The sequence below is a fragment of the Parasteatoda tepidariorum genome, chromosome 2 (genome assembly GCF_982258835.1).
Source record: "Parasteatoda tepidariorum strain Cologne lab strain chromosome 2, Ptep-v5.0, whole genome shotgun sequence".
NCBI classification, from domain to species: Eukaryota; Metazoa; Arthropoda; class Arachnida; order Araneae; family Theridiidae; genus Parasteatoda; species Parasteatoda tepidariorum.
The window spans coordinates 115,232,607-115,254,001 of record NC_141756.1 but is presented as its reverse complement, the minus strand read 5'-3'; the positions used below and the strand labels follow the sequence as shown (position 1 = coordinate 115,254,001).

Here is a 21,395-nt window from a genome sequence, read left to right as displayed (position 1 = left end):
CGAATCGAAGAAGTGCGCTTAAGTTACAAAAGAATGTAAAGTAAGACTAAGCAACATGCTATCACAAAAAAAGATGGAATTTTAAAGAAATGAGTAATCATTGCAATTGATGATGTTTGATATTTTTTCCTAAAATGTAATTGAACGGAAACATTTAGAGATCAAAATATTAAAGAAAGACTGTGTTTGAAACTTAGTCTTTTGACTAATAAAAAGAACTGTGTTTGAAACATTGATGTTTATATAAAAATTATTCTAATTGTTGTCAACACATCTAAATACTTGGACACGCCGCCCTTCATTGAAAAAGGGTGTGCACCCCTACATAAATAATAAAAATATTTTTTTATAAAATATTTTTTTAATTCTCTTAGATAAAATTAGCTCTTAACTTTACTTTGAATATAATTATTGCAAGAAAGTGAGTCATTTTTTCATATTTTTAAGATTAATTTAATTTTGATGTAAGTTGGTAAATGTATACAATGTTCCAGTTTAATACTTTTTCTAAATTGCACCTTTCCGTCGTAATTGTTAATTCCCAATTAATTAGAATTAAAATAATTTAAATTGCAATTAATAAATTAATATAAGTTGAAATAAAATGAATGATTATAAATTCCAGAATGTCTCCTCACTATGTCTTTGTTTCATATTATAATTTTTAGGAAATTGTATTAAGTCTAAGATAGAAAGCACATATTTAAATCTTGCCGGGGACTGAAACTAAGTCTAAGATAGAAAGCACATATTTAAATCTTGCCGGGGACTGAAACTAAGTCTATGTTTAGAAAAGCTTTATCACTCTTTTAAAATTCTATCTTATTTAAATGCCCAAGAAAAAAATTTTAAAAAAATTGCGAATTCCAGCAAAATACCTAGAATTTTAACTGAAAATTTTTTTAAATTTTAATGAACGGACACTGCATTATTAAATTTGTTTCAAAATTATATCATTCTTGTTTAAATAATTTATTATTATGAATATGTACACAGCAAATATGTATATTATAAATATATGGCAGTTGTCCTTGTCGCTCCTCTATTCTACCCCACTTAGCCTGCAGGCCCACTTGACCTGCCAGACCAATATTAATAGCTATTCTCACTCGACATATCTAAGTGATTTTTGCGTAGTCTTCTGCGGGTTAATATTTCCATCAAATCACATAATTTATCAGTTCATTAATTGGGCATAATAATTTTAGCGTTATAAAAATATAAAATTAAAAATATTAAAAAATATATGTATATAAACAATATTAATAAAATATTAAAAATTCCTTTTCGTAAACTTCACGCTAATGTTTGTGTCTTAATTCATTTTTAAATAAACTATCGGATTACATTTGAATGAATATTTAATTACATGAAATTCGAGATCAACCGGCCAAATCGAATAAGTTATTGATATCACGTAATTGCGAAAGTGGTTTTTTCTTTCTTTTTTCCCAATTTTTTTTTCCAGCTGCTTTTTCTTGGGATATCTAGAACATGTATCTGTTGCTCAGTATTATATTTCATTTTTTTTTAAAAAAATATGAATACATAGTCCAATGAAGGAGGACATTATTTTTGATGCAATTTTTGGCAAACATGAAAAAACCATCCACTTCAGTTTATTTTAGTTCTTAAGAATATGAATACAAAATATGAATGTGAGAAGGCAAGGGTTTTAATACAATTTTTGAAGACACCCGCCACTTTTAGTGTATTTCTAATATTTTAAGTTTCCAAAAAATATGAATACAAAATTCGATGTTAGAAGTCAAAAGCCTTAATACAATTTTTGCAGTATCGGAAAAAAACCGTCCCTTTTAAATGTATTTTAGCTTTTTAAGAACATAAATTCGAAATTCAATGTTAAAAGAGACGAAAAAAAATCGCCCTTTTAATGTATTTTAGTATTTTTCTTTTAACAAACTTGAATATAAAATTTAATGCCAGAAGACAACAGCTTTAATACAATTTCGGAAGACTCGGAAAAATCGTTCGCTTTTAATGTTTTTTAAGTTTTAAAAAACATGAATACAAAATTCAAGGGTAGAAAACGTCAACTTTTTGAAAACGAGTAAATTTTAATGTATGTTAGTATTTTAGTCTTTAAAAAATGCGAATATAGAATTAAATTTTAGAAGACAACAGCATTATTTATATATTATAATTTTTGAAGACGAAAAAAAAAAAAAAAACGTTGTCTTTTATTATATATTTATCATTTTAATTTCGAATAAAAAATCTGAATAAGGAATTCACTTTTAGAAGATTCGAAAAACTTCCCCTTTTTTTATAATATTCATATATTATTCAATATTCTATATTCAAATTATTTAGTTTTTAAAGAATATGAATACAGAATTTAATTTTGGAATGTATTTTTATCACGCAATAATGTATTTTCCTTTTAATGTATTTTTAGCATTTTAATTTTGAATAAAAAAATATGAATAAGGAATTCAAAAAACTTCCCTTTTTTAATAATATTCAAATATTATTCAATATTCTATATTCAAATAATTTAGTTTTTAAGAAATATAAATGCAGAATTTAATGTTAGACTGTATTTTTATCATGCATGTCTTTCCCCTGTAATGTATTTTTAGCGTTTTAATATTGAATAAAAAAAATATGAATAAGAAATTCACCTTTAGAAGATTCGAAAAACTTCTCCCTTTTATAATATCCGATAAATATTATTCAACATTCAAATAATTTAGTTTTTAAAAAATATGAACATCGAATTTTTTTTTAGAAATATTCATACAATTTTTGAAGACTCGGAGAAACCACCCAGAAAATATGAATACGATGACGTCAGTCTTAATGCAATATTTGAAGACACTGCCTGTGTTATTGATGTCTTATTAAAAAGATTGAGTGAAAGAGATGGCGCTGATCGAAGGAGAAGCCCATACTCCAGGTGTGTTTCAGTTAGTTGGAGACGGCAGGTACGAATGGAGGGCAAAGAACTGTAAGTGTATATTTTTCTCTTTTTTATTTTATTATTCATATTTATTTCATCGATTGGACACTCTGAAATGGCTCTTGTGATCACAGTTTGTACTTAAGAGCAACTTTTTAAAATTTCTCATTAAAAATAAGTAAATAAATAAAAACGTTGAAAGCGCTTTCAGTCGCGTAGCCAGGATTTTATTTCTACAATTTTTTGGTCATGAAAAAAGTGAAGCATTATAAAGTTTAAAATTGGTTAAAATTCATTATTCATATTTTATACCACAAACTAAGTCACAATTATTATTTAGAATAGTCATAGTCATTCTATTAATAATATCCTTAGAGTCATGTACTTCTTGAGGTTTAAAAGAAACATTTAAATCTATCCTTTGTTAATTGTATATAATCTAGGCATTTTTAATCTTGGCAAGAAATTATTCATATTTAGCTTAGATGGAAAAGATGTTTTTTCCTGAATATTTTCACCTGTTTGAACATAATATGGAAAATAAAATGGTTCTATGAACAGAATTTGAAAAACAGAAACAATCGTACAAAATAAAAACGATGCACGGACATAATATGGAAAATAAAATCTTTGCATGAACATAATATGGGAAAAGGCAAATGTTCATCATGAAGTTTTAAACTGATTAAATTTCATTCTTCATATTTTATGCTACAAATTAAGCCACGATATTATTTAGAATAGTCATAGTCATTTTATTAATAATATCCCTAGGGTCATGTACTTCTTGAGGTTTAAAAGAAACATTTAAGTCTATTTTTTGTTAATTGTATTTAATTTTGAAATTATTCATATTTAGCTTATATGGAAAAAAAATTTCCTGAATTCTTTCACCTGTTTGAACATAATATGGAAAATAAAAACGCTCTATGAACAGAATTTGAAAAACAGAAACATCATACAAGATAAAAACAATGTATGAACATAATATGGAAAATGAAATCTTTGCCTAATCATGATACGGGAAAACTAACACTGTATTACATAAATAGTTCCAGTTCATATACAGGCCATATTCAAGTATTTTACTTATCAATTTTTCCAATAATTCAGCTTGCAAGCATAGAATCTGTTTTTACAATTATTTAAACTTACTGTGAAGAAAAGTTTTTTCCTTCTTTCGGATATATTAATGCTTCAAACAAGACTAAAAATAAGGAATAAACGTGTCCATACAGGACAAAATAGTTCCTTTTTTTGTTATTTTCTTTGTTCCAATCATAATCCACTTCCACATTACAATAAAAAATTGTGAAGCAATTTTATAAAAAAGTAAAATTATTTTTTAATATTTGTAATGTTAAGAAAAGGTATTTTTATTTCCATAATTGACGCCGCTATATTTCACGCAGGATTCAGAGAGCATTAGAAATTACTTAAATTAAACTGTTTAAACTTGAAAAAATATTTTAACTTGATTCTATTACTTTTATGTTTACTTCAGCTAGTGTACAGACCCTACATATCTTCTCCCTACTTGCGACATTTTATGCAAAAAAATAAATAAATTACATTTTAAGAGTGAATATCAGTTATTCGAGTATGCTAAATCCTTTAAAGATAAGAACATTTTGGTTTGTGCAGAGAAATGAATACCGAAATCAGTAGAATAATAAAGTATTCGTAGCAAATATAATTAACTACTAAAAATTATGGTAAAATTAATGATAAAGAAATAATATCAAATACAGCAACAACAAAAAAACAATAAGCAAAACATTTTTTTTTAATTAAGAGGAAAGTGGAAATGCATCAAAGAAGACAATAACTGCGAATATTCAAAGTCAGTTTTCAATGAGTCAAAAGACAAACCTATTTAAGTAATACTCGAAAATATTTTGATTCTAGATTATAAGTTTAAGCATTATTAATAACAAAATTATGATATCAATTACACAAAAAATGTCAATTTATGCATTCTTATCGAATAAATTAATCACATGATATGATCTAGTTTTCTCAGATGAACATACAAGTTACTTTGGTTGTGATCAGCATAAAATTAATAAAGTTTATAAAGACATTATTTACCTGTAAAATACATTTTTATTCATAATTTAAAGGTTTAAACCTATAATATTTTCATTAATCGTCCGTTCTTATTATTTTCTGCTATTACGTTTCTTATTTTGATTATTTCAATTAACGACTTAAAACTAAAATCGGTAAAGGTAGTGGGTAATAGGTTTTAATACTGTGGTATTACCCCGAAACGGATAAGTATCAAAAATTATATATATATATATATATATATATATATATATATATATATATATATATATATATATATATATATATATATATATATATATATATATATATATATATATATATATATATATATATATATATATATATATATATATATATATATAAATTAGTCATACATTTTTTTAAATTTAATTTATTTTAATGATGAAATACACACTGCAAATAAAAAATCATTGCAGTGGTGTATAGTGGGAAAAAAATGAAAATCATTGCAACAGTAGATAATAATCCCTAATCTTAGATCTTTAATAAATATAAAGATCTTTAACAGATCCTTTAAATTGTAAAATCTGCACAAAGAAACCTTTTTTTGCATAATTATATTTACAAAATAATCTTATAAATAGTTTTTTATTTCGTATAATATGGCTTTTTACTGCAAATTGATTCATACTTAAAATGTTGGAGCAATCAATCGTTAGAATTTTATAGAAAAATAATAAGTGAGACAAATTTTTATGGAACATCAAAATATTCAAAATACATTCAAAATATAAAATTTCAAAAATATTTTGCAATGTAAAAACAGAAACACCATGAAGTTATTTCATAATATAAACTTATTTTGACCTTTACCGCTTTTATGATTATAGTACGTTTTCCACATGATACAGCAATATTTCGAGGTAGAACGAATGAATAAAGAATTTTCACGATCTAGAAAACCATGTAATTTTCAAAGCTTGTTTAAAATACCAATCAGAGTTATGTTATTAATGCAATGTATTTTACATGTTGTGGCGCATTTTTTTCGGCATTAGGGAAAAAAATTTAATTTCGTTTCGGTCTTACATAATACAAGTAAGTGTGTTTAATAACTACCCCTCTAAATACTTATAGAATCCTTATAAAAGTTGATTTAAAGGAAAAAAGAATCAAAATGCACATTAGAAGTCTCAGATTAAAATTTCCCTAACTATGACCAATCACTGTTACGATCAATTAAATTGGCAAGATCTGAGAATGTAGCTAAAAGGCAGCTCTTAGCGAAAGGCGAATGTATTCCAGCTAAATAAACCGAATTTTGATGATTTTAATCCCTCATTTGCTCTTCCCGATCTCAACAACGGTTCAATTAAATTTTAGCTAAGTTATTAAAAAGCGATCCCTAAAAACGCACTGTTTTTGACGTCCCATATTTCATTATTATTAAAAGTTATTCCATCTAATTCAATTATTTTTAACATTATTAAATGGGATGTTTCTGCATATTTATTAAAAAATAGAAATAAAACAAAAGGGGGAGGCTAGAATTTGAAATTTGAGAGTGAAATTTTATATAAGTGTCTTCAGAGATACACCCACTATTTTGGATTTATTATGTAGATTGTGTTTGTTCTTAGCAAACACCTGATCACTCTGAAACAATCTTTTAATATAACTCGTGCAAAAGAAAATAATTTTTTTTTCTCCAATAGATTTAAAAGTAAGTATACTAAATAACCTTTCTTGAAACATTTTGATTGCAGGAAAAATAATGGCTTGACTTCTCCCTGAGAATACTTTAGAATAATCGTTTCTAGAAATCCTCTTTTCGCGTTAAACAAAACTAAAATGGAAAAAAAATAATAAGACAAAAGAAAATAATCAAAAACTACGCTTAGTTTTTAAACACTATTTTATTTTATTACTTATGTTTCATAGTCATAAGGTAGATGGGAAGACTCATATGCATTTAAATATTTTTTTTTTTTTACCGATATCACAATTTCCTAAAAATTATGAAAAAATGCACTTCAAATATTGTTATTCTATTATTGTTAATATATCGTCGGTGAGCTTGTGAAACTGGACACAGCTCGAAATGCGAGTTTGAGAAAGTGAAGACAAGTCAAAATGCATACTTAAGAAAATGCAGAACTATATATATCTTTATTTTTCAACAACGAACTTCTGCAAATAAAAAGCAACATGGATGACAGTCGCCAACTCATTATGGATTGTTAACAATTACAGACAGAATCAAAACGCATTGGAGTTTTTGGAAGAGAAAATACTTAACGTATGGTGTAGAGGCGAGAGATCTTGGTGTAAAATATATACATTTTTGATGTTTATAGCTTTCATAAACTGTATATGTAAATTCAATTGGGTGTTAACTTGAAAAAAGTGTTCTTTCACACAATTTTTAGGGTTGTTCGACATTAAATTTCGAAAGATATTACAACATAGTGCACTTCTTTTGTTTAGTGTTTTGAATAGACGCAGAAGTCTGAAAAGTAACATCATATAACAGATGCCTGTAACTTGATGTTACTTTTCAGGCATTTCTTCCACAACTTGACTTTTGCTGAATTATGATTAGCATTTTAAAAAAGTAAATACGAAATTCTTCGTTAAGTTGCTAAATTTAGATGGAACATTGAAACATCGAACATTTCTTTTTCCTAAGCCCATTTTTCTAAACACCCTTTTTGAGCTGTGTCAATTTTCTTAAACGCGCATTTCGAGCCATGTCCATTTTATTAAACATGCATCTCGAGTTGTGCCCATTTTCTCAAACATGCATTTCGAGCTATGTTTAGAATAAAAAAACTCATCGATGATCTATTACGATTAAGCTCATTACGATTTTGTAAAAGTTCGTTGTTAAAAAGTCTCAAGGGCCTCCGACGCCGCTGTTTTGAGTGTACGACTAACGTGACATTTTATTTTGCTGCGCTAAAACTGTGAAACTAATAAACTTGAAATTACTATGGTGTATAGATGAATGTACAGGGAATACGATAGAATAAAAAATAATAGTATTCGATAGTTAGTTCAAGAATTATTAACCATTAAACTTATTGAGTAACAAACCACGCGGCCGTTTTACAAGCAGTAGGAAAGCTACTACAATTGATATGCTGAAAGAACCATTTTTATATGTGAACTTAACACCAGCTTTTTCAGAAATTCTAATTTATTCGCAAGTTATTAAATTTTTCTGTGCTTTTTTTGCGATTGTTTTCTTCTTTTTTTTAAGTTAAATTTTTTTTGCCATGCCACAATATAAGGCTTAAGGTGTGAAGAAAATTGTACAAAGAGTTCGATGAAATAATAAATAAATTACAATTCAATATTCAGCTCGAAAATTATGAAATGTTAAACTTATAGTAAAATAAATCCATATTTAGTTGATCTACTGCCCGCTGAAATGCAACTACAGAATTGAAATTTGATGTCCTAATAGGTCCACTTTGAATTAAAAGCTTAGCGAGAAAAATATTATGTTGCTGGATAATATTTAGATCATTATAAAAATTTTTTTTCCAAGTATACAATACTATTTATTTTTATAAGTAAATTTATTTTTCAAATCCGAGTATCTTTTCATTTCGTTACTACTAACATTTAGGGAAATGTGATTACATGAAATTATGATAATTATATATTTTATAAATAAAATAATTTTTTAACAACTTTTAAGGTATAAAACAATGATGAATGACAGGCAACTAGTAGAAGGAAAAATTGAAAAATTTTATGTATGATTTCGACATGAAAATTCGCTGATTTTCAACAAGAAAAACAAACTTTATTTAAAAATATGAATGGAAATTATTTATTAAATTAATTGATAATGAATAATTGAAATGATTTGTCGTCTTTAGGGATCATTTGCTCCCATCGAATAGAAAAGAACGGAACCTTTTCCAAGAAACGATAATTTATTCTTAAAATTATTTATGATATAATGTGTAGTTGGGCGTGGTAAGGCAAAAATCCTTAACGAGTGATCGATACACTTTGTAAGGGAAAACATTTCGAAGTAACTTTCCATTTAACCATTTTCATATTTCATCAATAGAATACAATGCAAGAATTCATTACAGAATTCAGAATATTTGTAGTCTCGCATGTTTTAAGAATTCAATTTCTTTTACTGTTGCGAATGTATTTATTACAGAATAAATTCCAGTATTTGGGCACATAAGTACATATCGTAATAAACAATCGCTGAATGCCAGTTCTTCGTATAGAGTGAAAAAACGATCTCCAAATTGGCATTGTTAACGTTACGAAACAATTAACAAATAATGAAAGATCTATACACACAAAATTGATAGAGCGATTATAATTTTTTTTTTACTTGTTATTACTTGTTGCCCTTTCCGGTGACTTTATGTTATGACATTAAGCGAAGTAGGTTTTTAGTAACTTATCCCATTAAATAAAAATTAACTGCATTCAGTGTCATTTGGCAGACCGACCCACTCATGTTAGAGAACAGTGATGGCTCAGGGGATAGAGCGTTCACCTTTGAATGAGGTGAACCGGGTTCGAATCCCAGCTATGACTGGTCGATACGAATTCCGCATCCGGCTTGCACTGAACACAGTGCTGACGTAAAATATACTCAGTGGTAGACGGATCATGGGCTAGAGTCCCCTTGTCGTCGGAATAACCATGGGTGGTTTTCCTCTCCCTGTGACTCAAATGTTGTTTAGTTCCATCAGAAAGTCCTCCACGAAGGCACATTCCACCCAATACTTGATCCAGGAATTCCCTTGTCTTCTGGATTGGGTTCAAAATGACAAGGTTACGGAGTTGAACATTGATAGCCGTAAATCCAAAAATTGGGTCCGCTGTTCAATGACGGATATAAAATATAAAACTCACCACGATCGAGAAAATTAACCAGAATTATGCAATTTTCTCCGGTATGAGTGTCCATAGAAAACATACTACTTATAGCATGTACTGTGCTCTAGAAAATAAAAACGGTCCATCCTGTATGACTTTTGATCTAATGATCGGTTCTTCGCGTTTTAGGACTCAATTTTAGTGGTTCGAAAGGATGAAAGTTAAGAGAGCAGACACAAAAACGTACTTTAAAAGCATATGTTTTCTTGTTGTTGAAGGATTCAGATTTTTTACCCCTTCGGAAATATGATCCGAATAGTATAGCCAAGAGTGCGTTCCAAAGTTTGGACCTCTTAATCTTAATTTTACTTTTTACGCATTTTGCCACAGAACTTTTTAAGCGAATCGTGAAATTTGTGCATTTAATTATAAAATTCGTTTATGCGAAGATAATTCCATGGAAAAAATAACTTATAGTAAATATTTATATAATTTAATTTAATAATAGTCTAAAAATATTTAATTGTAAGGTATGTAATGTTTACACATCATTTCGAAAAAATTTAATTTTACCTAGTAAAATACATAGTTTGAATGAAATCTGTCGAACAGTTTCCCGATAAATCAAATTTTAAATATTCGACTTTTTTTAAAATTCGATTTCTTAGAAATTATTCAACCGATTTCATTTAGATTTTTGTATTTTGACATGCAAAATTAAAGTTTTCAATATCATTTAAAGTTAAAATTACCTTTTTACTTTTTATTCATACTACCAAACTTTCTAATGCTCTCCTAATTCAACTATTTAGATCCTATTTTCCTGATTGCGGCTAATTAAACGTTAAAGAGAGTGAAAAAAAATTTTTTTTTTTTAATTAAATAGAGTTGCTGACTTGCAAATATATCTTTTAATTCTTCAAAAAAGCATGATCGTTTACAGCTAAATTAAAGTATGGCTAATGCTAAACCAAAGAGAAAAAAATCATTCGTCAAAAGTGTCCCCGAGCTAAGTAAAATCTCCCCTCCCCCCTTGCACCTACCGTCTCAGGTCACAAACGATTCTGGACACACCCAAACTCTTTTTACTCGTAATAAATAGTCGAAATTACTTGCAAGAATGCCACAACCATACATAATTTCGTGTTTATGTTACTGAGGTTCGATAGAGAAAAATTTTATTTCTAATTTTTATAAATTTTATTTTTTCATTTTATTTCATTATTTTATTTTATTATTTTATTTCATTACTTTATTTTATTATTTTATTTCATTACTTTATTTTATTATTTTATTTCATTATTTTATTTAAACTTACCGCAACTATTTGGTAGAACACACACTTAGTAAATGCATAAGTAATCGAATGACACATAAAGGCTTTAGAAAAGTAGCTTTAAAAAAGTTTTAAAACTACTTAAAAACTGGAAAATTTGGTGACTGGGTGCAAAGGTACAACGCTGCAATTGATTCCAAAAGATTATTGAATTGCTTCATAATTAAGGAAATTTGGTGCTTGATACTCAAAATTTAGTACTTAAAAAAAATGGTACTTGATAGTAAACGCATTATACCAAACTTTTGTAATTTCTTTACTCATAAAATACTTAGGTATTTTGCAAATAAAGAATTTCGGTACTTAATACTAATTTCGTTGGTAGTATTTTATAAATAAGGAAATTGATATTTATTACTTAGTACTCGGGTATTTAGTATATTAAGAAACTGTGCACTGGATACTTTGGTATTTAATAAAGCGGCCGTGACAGATGGACGAAAGCCAATGATGCTGAATGAATAGTGGTAAACTGTTACAATGGTAATACGTGCCTAATGTAATAAGTATCTAATGTTTGTACATTGGTAATGCATTTTTTATGCACCCCTCACCCCCAAAAAATAAATAAGTACCTGAAATTTTGAAGATACAGTCAAACCCCGCTATAGTGAACATGGTTGATAGTGAACAACCGGATTTAGTGAACGAAATGTTCGACCCCGGCCTTGCTATGCACATATAATATTATTTTTTGTGGAGAGGAAATTGTATATTATGAACTTGTATAGCAGGGGTTTATTATGACTATGATTTATGGTATTATGACTGATTCTTCTGATTAACGTTTTTGACTGATTTTTTTTCCTTATTTTTTAGTAATTTGCGCATAACATACATATACTGATTTTTAAAACCATCTATTGAGTTGAATGTAGCCATAAGCATTTTTTTCTTGTTTGCTTCTTCTATCCCTAAATAAAGGGCATCCCTAAATTGTTTGGCCGCAAGACGAAGAGTGACAAAAAATAAAAGTTGACACATTTTTTGTTATTACATATAGTTTTCTGGTCATTTTTATATTACTTTTTATGGGTCATTTATTTAAATAATGTATAACAAAAGGAAACACTTCGAAAAAATGAGTTAAAATTGTTTGCAGTACGAATATAGTGAACTTCCGGTTATAGTGAACCGAAATTTCGGTCCCTTGAAGTTTCACTCTATCGGGGTTTTACTGTATAACGGGAATAGAATAACTTTTCAGTTTGTGAATGATATTTTTTGACTTTTTTTAGTTTTTTGGGAAGATGAGAGATGGCAAAGCGGCTCTTTCTTTGCGGCCATCAAACATTCTTTCGAAGATCTGTGGTGGCAGCCATAACATTGTTGGCTTCTTCACTTCTTATATGTGGAGTGGTTATCAACAAAGCATTCTATGCAGGGGCAGCCGTCCTTTTCGCTTTACTTCTCTTCTACATCTGCCTCCATAAGACAGTCTGGAAGAAAGTTAAAGTAAGTTCAAACAAGATTTTTTTTCTTCTTAACTGCTTTCTTTGTCATTCTTTCACTGCCTTTTCTGCCTCAAAGTCTTTAACACATTCTCCTGATCGGTAGGGCGCTGGACACACGTTTGTGAGAACAGAAGTTCGAATCCAGATGGCCGAAGACTATCCATGGTGACGGGTGCACGTTAAAGCTGTCGGAGCACTAAGTCTTCCATGTTCCAGTAACAAATAATACCTCTCGGGGTACTCGATTGGAGATGGATCGTTCTGAGGCTCGGGCCAAAATGACGGTCTGGGGACGAATGAATGTATGTGTTCACCCTATAAACGGGTGCAACGAATAGGTGTGGCAGAAGTCGAACTCTTGGCCATAGATGGCGCCACTGGAAAAAAGAAAAATCGCACTTCCAGTGCTTTAATGGCCTGCGGCAACAACAGCATCACAATCTCTTTCCATCGGCCGGGATAGCCTGGTGGGTAGGGCACTGGGCCCATGTTCAGGAGGTCGTGGGTTCGATCCCTGCCTGTCGAAGTAGTAAATGGTGACAGATGCACGTTAAATTTATCGAGTCACAAAAGTCCTCCATGTTCCCATAGCAAATCATACCTCTGGGGGTACTGATCCAGGAGTTCCCTTGTCTTCTGGATGGGTTCAAAATGACAAGACTACGGAGTGGAACATGAGTGGTTGTAAACCCATAAAATTGGATCGGCTGCTCAACGACGGTTATAAAATAAAGTAAAATTTCTTTCCATTGGTGATCACGAAAATTGGTGACGCTTGGCAAAAGTCTAACGTAGCCATTTCGTTTGCTAAAAGTATCGTTCCAATTCCATTCAAGGTTTTCCTCTGTAAAAATTACGTTTTTGGTAATAAAAAAGTGGGTGCTGCTATTTGGAATTTTCGAAATTTTACCCTGAGAGCTGCGCAATAGCTTTTAACATCATTCTTGAGTGCATACTGCATACAAACCGCTCATTCAAAGGGTATGTTCTCCAGAGACTGATATGTCGAATCACCCTGTGTCTCTTAAATTATTGAGTTGTTTTAAGGAGTTAATACGCAACTGTATAGTTCAGTTGTTTTCCTATTTTAATATTATGCATGCAGTATATGTCCCGCAGTGGACTGATCGTTAAGACACGGTTCCCAGCAGATCACCAAAGTCAAGCATGACTGGCTGCTGTCAGTGTACGGGTGGGTAACCACTTGGATCAGTCTGCTTAGGGACCGAGGGGGTGCGGTATAGGTCCTCGTTAAACTGTTCTACCGTAAAGTGCTAGACTCATTAGTAGTAGCAGTAGTTCATGCTAGTAGTTCATTTACGTCACACTAGAGCTGCACAATGGGCTATTGGCGACGGTCCTTGAAACATCTCTGAGATTGAGCCGAAGACATGCCATCATAATTTTTATCCTCGACAGAGGTGATGGCACTCTCGCTTCGGTAACCCAACGAGCTGTACGCGAAGTCGAGTACTTTACGGTCTAACAGTTTAACGAGGGCCGATACCACGCACTCTCGGTCCCTACGCAGGTTGAACAAAGTGGTCACCACTGACCACAGCCGATGATGCTTGACTTCGGTGTTCTACTGGGGAAAAAAGAAACAAAGGGAACAATAAAATGTGCGGTTGTGCTGTGTTCTGCTAAGGAAACAAGAAAAAATTTTTTACATTGCTTTTCAGATTTGTAACGTAACTTATGGAGGGCACTTCAGTCTATAAGAGCTATTTAATGTTTTTTTGCAACATGGCAGACCATTTTGATTGAAATATTAGCATCTGAACATGCAAAACATTGTTTTACACTTTCTCTTAGTTGGGTATGAACTTTGTTACTACGTTACAAATGTAAAACTTGAAATCTAGCGAGGCAATTTTTCTGGTTTTAAACGCAGAATGTAGCAAAACGTTCTTTTCCATCTCATTTTTTTTTCTAAATCAAACTTTAGACAGTACTTTAACTATATGGAATATTATCTTTGAAATTAAAGTATTCGATGCTGATAGAACACGATTTTTTTAAAATGTGTTCTGCGCAATTTTAAAAATATTGCACAATTTAGAACTACTAGTAACAACAAAAAAAAACATTGTTTTAATAAACTTTATAATAGATGCATTTTTTTTTCCAGGCGAAGAAAATTGAAGTGTTCACTTTGAACGGCCTTGATTATTTTTCTCAAGTGCCTTCTGGTCGAAAATCAGACTATCCAATGGGCCCATATCTCATCATGACACTACCCACACCGGACACACCCAAACATCACTTCAAAAGGAAGTAAGCTCTTTCATTTATTTTAATTTTATACTTGGTACTCATTGCAGTACTCATTGCAATACTCATTGCAGTACTCTACTCAAGATACAGTTCAAATGTTCAATAAAAGTGGATCATTTGGGAAACAGGAAAAAGTTAAGACGTTTTAATTTAAACAATTATAAGAATGACAGATTTAAAAAAAATTGTAGCAAATATAAAATAAAGAATGAAATTACCTTTCTTATAAGCACCTTTTTGCCATTTGGAGCTCACATTTCCAATGCCAGACCTATTTATGACCGCAACTCTCAAATGCGCCATCTGGGCAAAAGACCGGCTCCATGTCTTGATCTTCGCCCCCTCTGCGCAGTTGTATGGGAATGTATTACAAAAATTTCCCCTTGTGTAATATTTTTTGCATTTAATTACCAAAAATATTTTCTTAAATTTCAAATTTGCTTTCTTTAAGAACTATGTTTAATGCAGTTTTTGATTTAGCATCCTAGCTTGAAAAATTTTAATCTATCTAAAAATCATGACAGAAACTTCCTTCTACGATCATCCACAAGCTAATGGTATTGTCCATAGGAAGAGAGTTCTGCTCTGCGCAAACCCGTTTTGGTTGCCAATAAAAATGAATTGGTTGTTAAACAGATAACTTAAGAGATGGAATTTTGTATATCATCAATCTTTTCTTTGAATAATATTTTGTTCACATACCAATTTTTCTAAATAATTTTCATAACATCAACAAATTCAGTTTTTCTTTTAACCTATATCACCCAACATTTAAGCATCCAACTCATGCAAAATTTTCTGATCAAAATTGTAGAAATCTCCCATACATCATCATGAGATAGTTCCAGAAGTCGCCATTAGTGATCTCTTAGTACGGTATGAATATATCTTAGAATATTTAAACAAACTGATATCATTAATCAGCAAGTACATTAATAGTTGCACAATACACCCGGAAAAAAAACATGTAACACCAGTTATAAAATTTTAAAATCTGTTTTTCAAAATTGTTAAGATTAAAATGATGTTTTAAATTTGAAATCTTTTTAGAAATCTTTCAACGTTTACTTATTATTTATAAGACGATTTGGAGAGCTTGATTGATCACCATTTCAGAAGAATGGGATTATTATAACGAAAGTCTACTTAGAAGGAAGATTGAAAAATCTACTTTTGGATTATTTTCCTGAAAAAACATTTTTTGCAATTTTCTTTCTTTAAAATAATGAATTCAAACATGTAGTTTTTACTAACTTGTATTATATTATATAAAATCTATTATAAATTTTAATCATAACTTATTATTTATAAAAATGATTCTATTCTAATTTTTCTTCAAAAGAAATTTATGTAAAATGTTAAAATATGCAGTGCAATTTTATTTCTGAGGTTAGAACGCGTAATCCCAATCATTGTATCAAAAGTTATTTAGGTGTTCCATCTCTAATTTTATGCGCTGTACATGAATAAATTGTCACTTCAGAAACACGTCTGCACGTTGAAACCTTCAATAATTAGTGTTCCAGTAGAAGTAGAATAATTTTATTATCTTAATTGCATTTAATAAATAGCATAATTAGGGAAACAGCATATTTTTTTAAATCAAACTATCCAAATGAATTTTAAAAAAATTCGAAATAATTCTACGGTTAATGAGCGGTTTTCCACTACACAGAAAAACCAGATACAACTTCGTAATTATAATATTGGAAGCCTAATTTAGTGCAAATTCACTTCAACCTTAGTCAGGAGTTAAATTGAACTATATATCAGTTGATCATAATATCGTGAAACCAAGTTTAAAGAATAGAATGATATGGTTCAATTTAACATCATATTAATCATCAAGAATACAGAATTATTAGACGAACTGTAAGATTCTATGTAAAATCTTAAATACCAGGTGATACTCTACAGCTTTATTGCTTTTACGTGGTTTGCACTTATTTACGTTCGAGTATCAATTGTTTAAATTAGACGATATATAATATAAATTCGGCGATTAGATAAATTAAACGATATATTATATAAAATATTTATTATATCTGGTATTATATTAGTATATTGCAATAATTGGACCAAATTATTAGACGCACTGTAGTGTTTTAATAATTACGTGCTTTGTGCTCGTTTATATGCGATACTTTTATATTTAAACATACATGTCCTGGGTTCTTATTCAGGAGATTCTTATATACATCCTATTTGGCAAACCGGTTTCAGTTACATAAAAATAATACAGCTGTATAGTGTTGTTGTTGACGCAGAGTTTAGGCAGAGTGGGTACCATTGTTCATATTTTCCAGTGGAGCCATCTATGGCCAAGAATTCGACTTCTGCCACACCATACGTCACACCCGTTTATAAGGCGGACCCATTCATACATACATTCATTCATCCACAGATCGTAATTTTGATCTGAATACCTGAACGATCGATCTCCAATTCAGTACCCCCAGAGGTTTTGATTTGTTATGGGAACAGGGAGAACTTTTGCGACTCGACAGATTTAACGTGCATCAGTCACTTTACTACGCGGGGAGTCTTCGGCCGGCGGGGTTCGAAGCCATGAAATCTCGGACATGGGCCGAGAACCCTACCGACCAGGCTGTGCCGGCAGATGGAATCGTGCACACAGCTGTATAGTGTATCACCTGAAAATAAAGATCATAGTGCGTAAATAATTTGACTCGGCACTGTATATAGCAGATTTGCTAAAGCATTTCATGAGTTCGTTTTGTCTAATCCATTGTTAATTATTTTTGCAGAGCTAAAAATGAACCACCCCTGGCCAGTGTCGAAACATTAACGCCTTCTCTTGCTTCTTCAACGTATAGCATAGACAGTGTTGTGTGAAAATATCCTTTTTATGAATTTTCTATTAGAGTTATATGTTTGTTAAGGAGTGTGAGTGCTGCTGTTACGACAATCAAGACTTTTATCTTCAGTAATCATTGGAATATATATTGCGTCGTTGAATAATTCAACAATTCCGGCTCTTTGAAAAATATACACTGCAATCAGTCTGATTTATTTTTATGTAATTTGGCAATACTCCAAGATCAGAGAGGACTTCTTGTAAATAGTATTGTTATAGATTTATGGATTGCGATAAGCGAGTCAGATTAATTATTTACTCATTTCCTATCTTATCTGAAAGCATAATTGATGAATTTAAATAGACATTAAAAAAATGTACAACAGATTAGAAAATAATGAGGACGTTTCCAATTAGCCTGTCTGATTGCAAAATGCTAAGGATATTTTCAAAGAGCCGGATTTTTCAATGTACTTATGACAAAATAAATTTATACATTTTAGTGCCCGCTCTTGTTGGCAACACTTACACTGTGATATTATTCAGGGCCCACACAGGCCGATAAAGCCTGGGATCTTTCAATTCCTCGAAATTTCATGACTAATTACTTTTGGTAGAGATGGGGGTATATCAATGTACTGTGAAATGTCGATTTTTAGACATCGCTATAACACTATTTTAAAGAGTATTCTCTTAAGATATCGCAAATAGGAAATTTATAAACAACGACATCAAGATAATTTTCGATTGCTATATCACAAGTATTATCGAATATAACGTTCCGATCATTATCAAATGCATTATTATCGCGATCATTATCGAGTGGGATAATATCGCGAGTTAATAATAATTGCCAAATCGTTATCTATACTAATAATGCTCACTATCTTATAGTATTCGATAATATCGTAGGTGTTATAAGTATTAATAATTTTCAAATACGATACCAGCGTGAACATTATCGGCCTCTATAAGTATCAAGTAGAATATCGTGAATACTACACAGATAATTGCAATTATCTATTATGTTGATATATTTCATTTCTAACAGAAATATTGATTTGTGTAAAAATAAGTTAATTAAATTAGAAAATATAACGTTAATCGTGAACTGTCAACATTTGCAGACAATACATAGCGACATTACATATAATCCAGCATTACTGGAAACTTTCTCCTATTACATTAATACAGTCCAACCCCGCTATAGTGAACTCCCAGATATAGTGAACAAAACGTACACATGGAATGTTATTTTTTGTGAATAGAGTGAACCAAAAAAAGAGAGTTTTCTGTCTTCGACTGATTTTTATTCTTGAAATTTCTACATATTTACCTATTTTTAAAACCATCTATTTAGTGGAATGTGTTTGCTTCTTTTATCTCATTTTCCCATTCCTAAATTTTTTATACCCAAGACGAAGAGTCATTAAATTTAACACATTTTCTGTTATGGTTTTTTAGTCATTTTTGTGCTTCATTTAATGGATCATTTATTTAAATAATGTGTTCAGAACGATTAGTTAAAATTGTTTGCGGTATGGATATAACTCCCCGGTTATAGTGAACCGAAATTTCGGTCCTTTAAAGGTTCACTATAGCGAGGTTTGATTGTATAAACTATTAACATTAAATCATTGAGAAATTTGTTTTTATTTTTCTATGTCTGTACCATTGGTTAAAAGATAACTAAAATTCAAATTAAAACTCATTGCGCGAAGTAATTTTTACTCATTTTCAATTAATATACACAAGCAATTATTCGAGCTGTATCTATAGTGGATACAAAAGAAGTAATAGAAAACGTTAATGTTGAAAGAATAGAGGCATGTAAGATGGATCCTGATGATATGGCAATCAATCAATGTCCCACCGACTTTTTTTATTAAAATAATTCAAAGTTAAAAACTTTGCTAATGGTTTCCGTTGTGAGTTCTTCATACGAATATGTACTTTCGTTTTTATCCGTGCATTACAACTGCTTAGTTATCTTAGGAATATTGAAACCGCTGGGGGATTTTTTACTACTAAAGAATTTGCTTAAAGCGTGTTCTTCGAAGCTTTTTCGCAATAAAAATAAATAAAATTTATAAATATCGTAACATACTATTAAACATTTTTTTAAAAAATCAACAAAAAAGTTATGATCGCCTTATTAGATCATTGGTTACCCATATGTCAAATGATTTTTCTTTCTGCCTTTTTCTCAAATGCTTTTTCCACAACATTTCAAATAATGGGTCGCAAAAACTGTCCCAATTGAAGTTTGTCGTCGGATTGGTTTTCAAATCCTGTCTATGTAGGTGGTTCAAGACGTCACAAAATACTTTTCCTTCTTCAGCATTTCTATTTATATTGAAATCACCGTCAAGCCAGTCATTATACCTTAATAACAAAACGGAAATAAAAATAATTTAAATTATTATTATGTTAATACATTAAGAATGCCTGCTAGTGAAAATAAAAAGACAAACAGCAGCTGTCGCCATAGCAACGCATGCGCACTGTTTATTATTTTCTTACACTAGGGTGTAGAAACCTATACTTCCGGGTCACTGTTTCCGGTGTATTTTGAAGCCTCACAACGTGATCATTTTGTTTTGAGATTCTCTTGAGTAGTATTTCTTGTATACCTGATTTATTATTTGTCTTTAAAAGTGTTTTTATTTGAAGACCTGTCATTTCAAGAATAGTCATTTGAAAAAAGAATCGATATAAAACACCTTGACAACAATATTGAAATTTAAAACTAAATGATAATTTGTAAAATGAATTTAATCTCGCTGCTCGAACAGTTTACTAACTCTATCGTATGATGCTAACGTATGCATGGTTTGCAACAAGAACGGACAGGAATAAACAAAAGAGGTCAAATCGGGACTACCAAAAAAAAACGAGTTCTTTTAAAATGTAGCAACCATGTCATCTTTTTTAACACATCTATAAATAACTAAAACAAATTTTCGCTTCAAAATCACCAGAATTAACTAATATCATTAATATCTTATGAAATAGAGCAGATTTGAGCACAGATAAATTGTATAATTTATTTCTTTTATTAAGAACAAAGTTATCTGTTTGAAAATATAGCCTCACAAAACAAACTGTAATAAGCAGCTGTATACTTTCTAAGCGGAAGTAGGGCCGGTCAAGAGATTGTTGTTTACATTACATAAAACAGCAACCTTAAATAATTAAAAAATCATAGTTTGACTGAAGCTTTAAATTCGAAACAAAACTTTAAGTTGAAATTGTATATGCTCTTCTATTGGAAAAAATTGTCGATCAAAATGGATAAACAACTTGATAATTTGGAAAAAAATTATAAAATTTATAATGAGTTGCCAATTTGGTGCGAACACCTAGATAAAATTCTTGAAAATTAACGAAGAATTTTTAATTTTTGGATAGGTTTTTATAGGCACAAACAATGCAAAGTTGGTGTCACTTATTTTAAAACATTAAAAAATTAGATAACAAACGTTTTTCATTATAACAAAACTTTTTCTCAATTTTGCGCCATTTTTATAATCAGTATATAGAATGATGACTAAAAACGGTTTAACTAAGCTGTCATAAATAAATGATACAAACTCAAAATAAGCTTAAAAATAGTTATTCGTGTTTTAGAAGATGAAAGAGACTTTGAAGAACAGCATTAAAATATTTCATTTACATTCATTCAGCGGT

General features: G+C 30.1%; 1 protein-coding gene across 1 annotated transcript; it reads left to right on the top strand.

Moving 5' to 3' along the window:
• Positions 1 to 2,894: 2,894 nt before the first annotated feature.
• Positions 2,895 to 19,425, top strand: LOC147816078 (uncharacterized). The gene is made up of 4 exons (XM_087156229.1): positions 2,895 to 2,971; positions 12,395 to 12,611; positions 14,742 to 14,887; positions 17,656 to 19,425. Exons 2-4 carry the CDS (start codon positions 12,414 to 12,416, stop codon positions 17,741 to 17,743), a joined length of 432 nt encoding a protein of 143 aa, XP_087012355.1. The 5' UTR covers positions 2,895 to 2,971; positions 12,395 to 12,413; the 3' UTR covers positions 17,744 to 19,425.
• Positions 19,426 to 21,395: the final 1,970 nt, after the last annotated feature.

Bases quoted from the DNA above. Each gene is read 5' to 3' on its own strand.
- LOC147816078 (XM_087156229.1), top strand. From the start codon at position 12,414: ATGGCAAAGCGGCTCTTTCTTTGCGGCCATCAAACATTCTTTCGAAGA. The intron at 12,612-14,741 runs GTAAGTTCAAAC...TTTTTTTTCCAG, and splicing joins CAGTCTGGAAGAAAGTTAAA to GCGAAGAAAATTGAAGTGTT. The intron at 14,888-17,655 runs GTAAGCTCTTTC...TTATTTTTGCAG, and splicing joins AAACATCACTTCAAAAGGAA to AGCTAAAAATGAACCACCCC.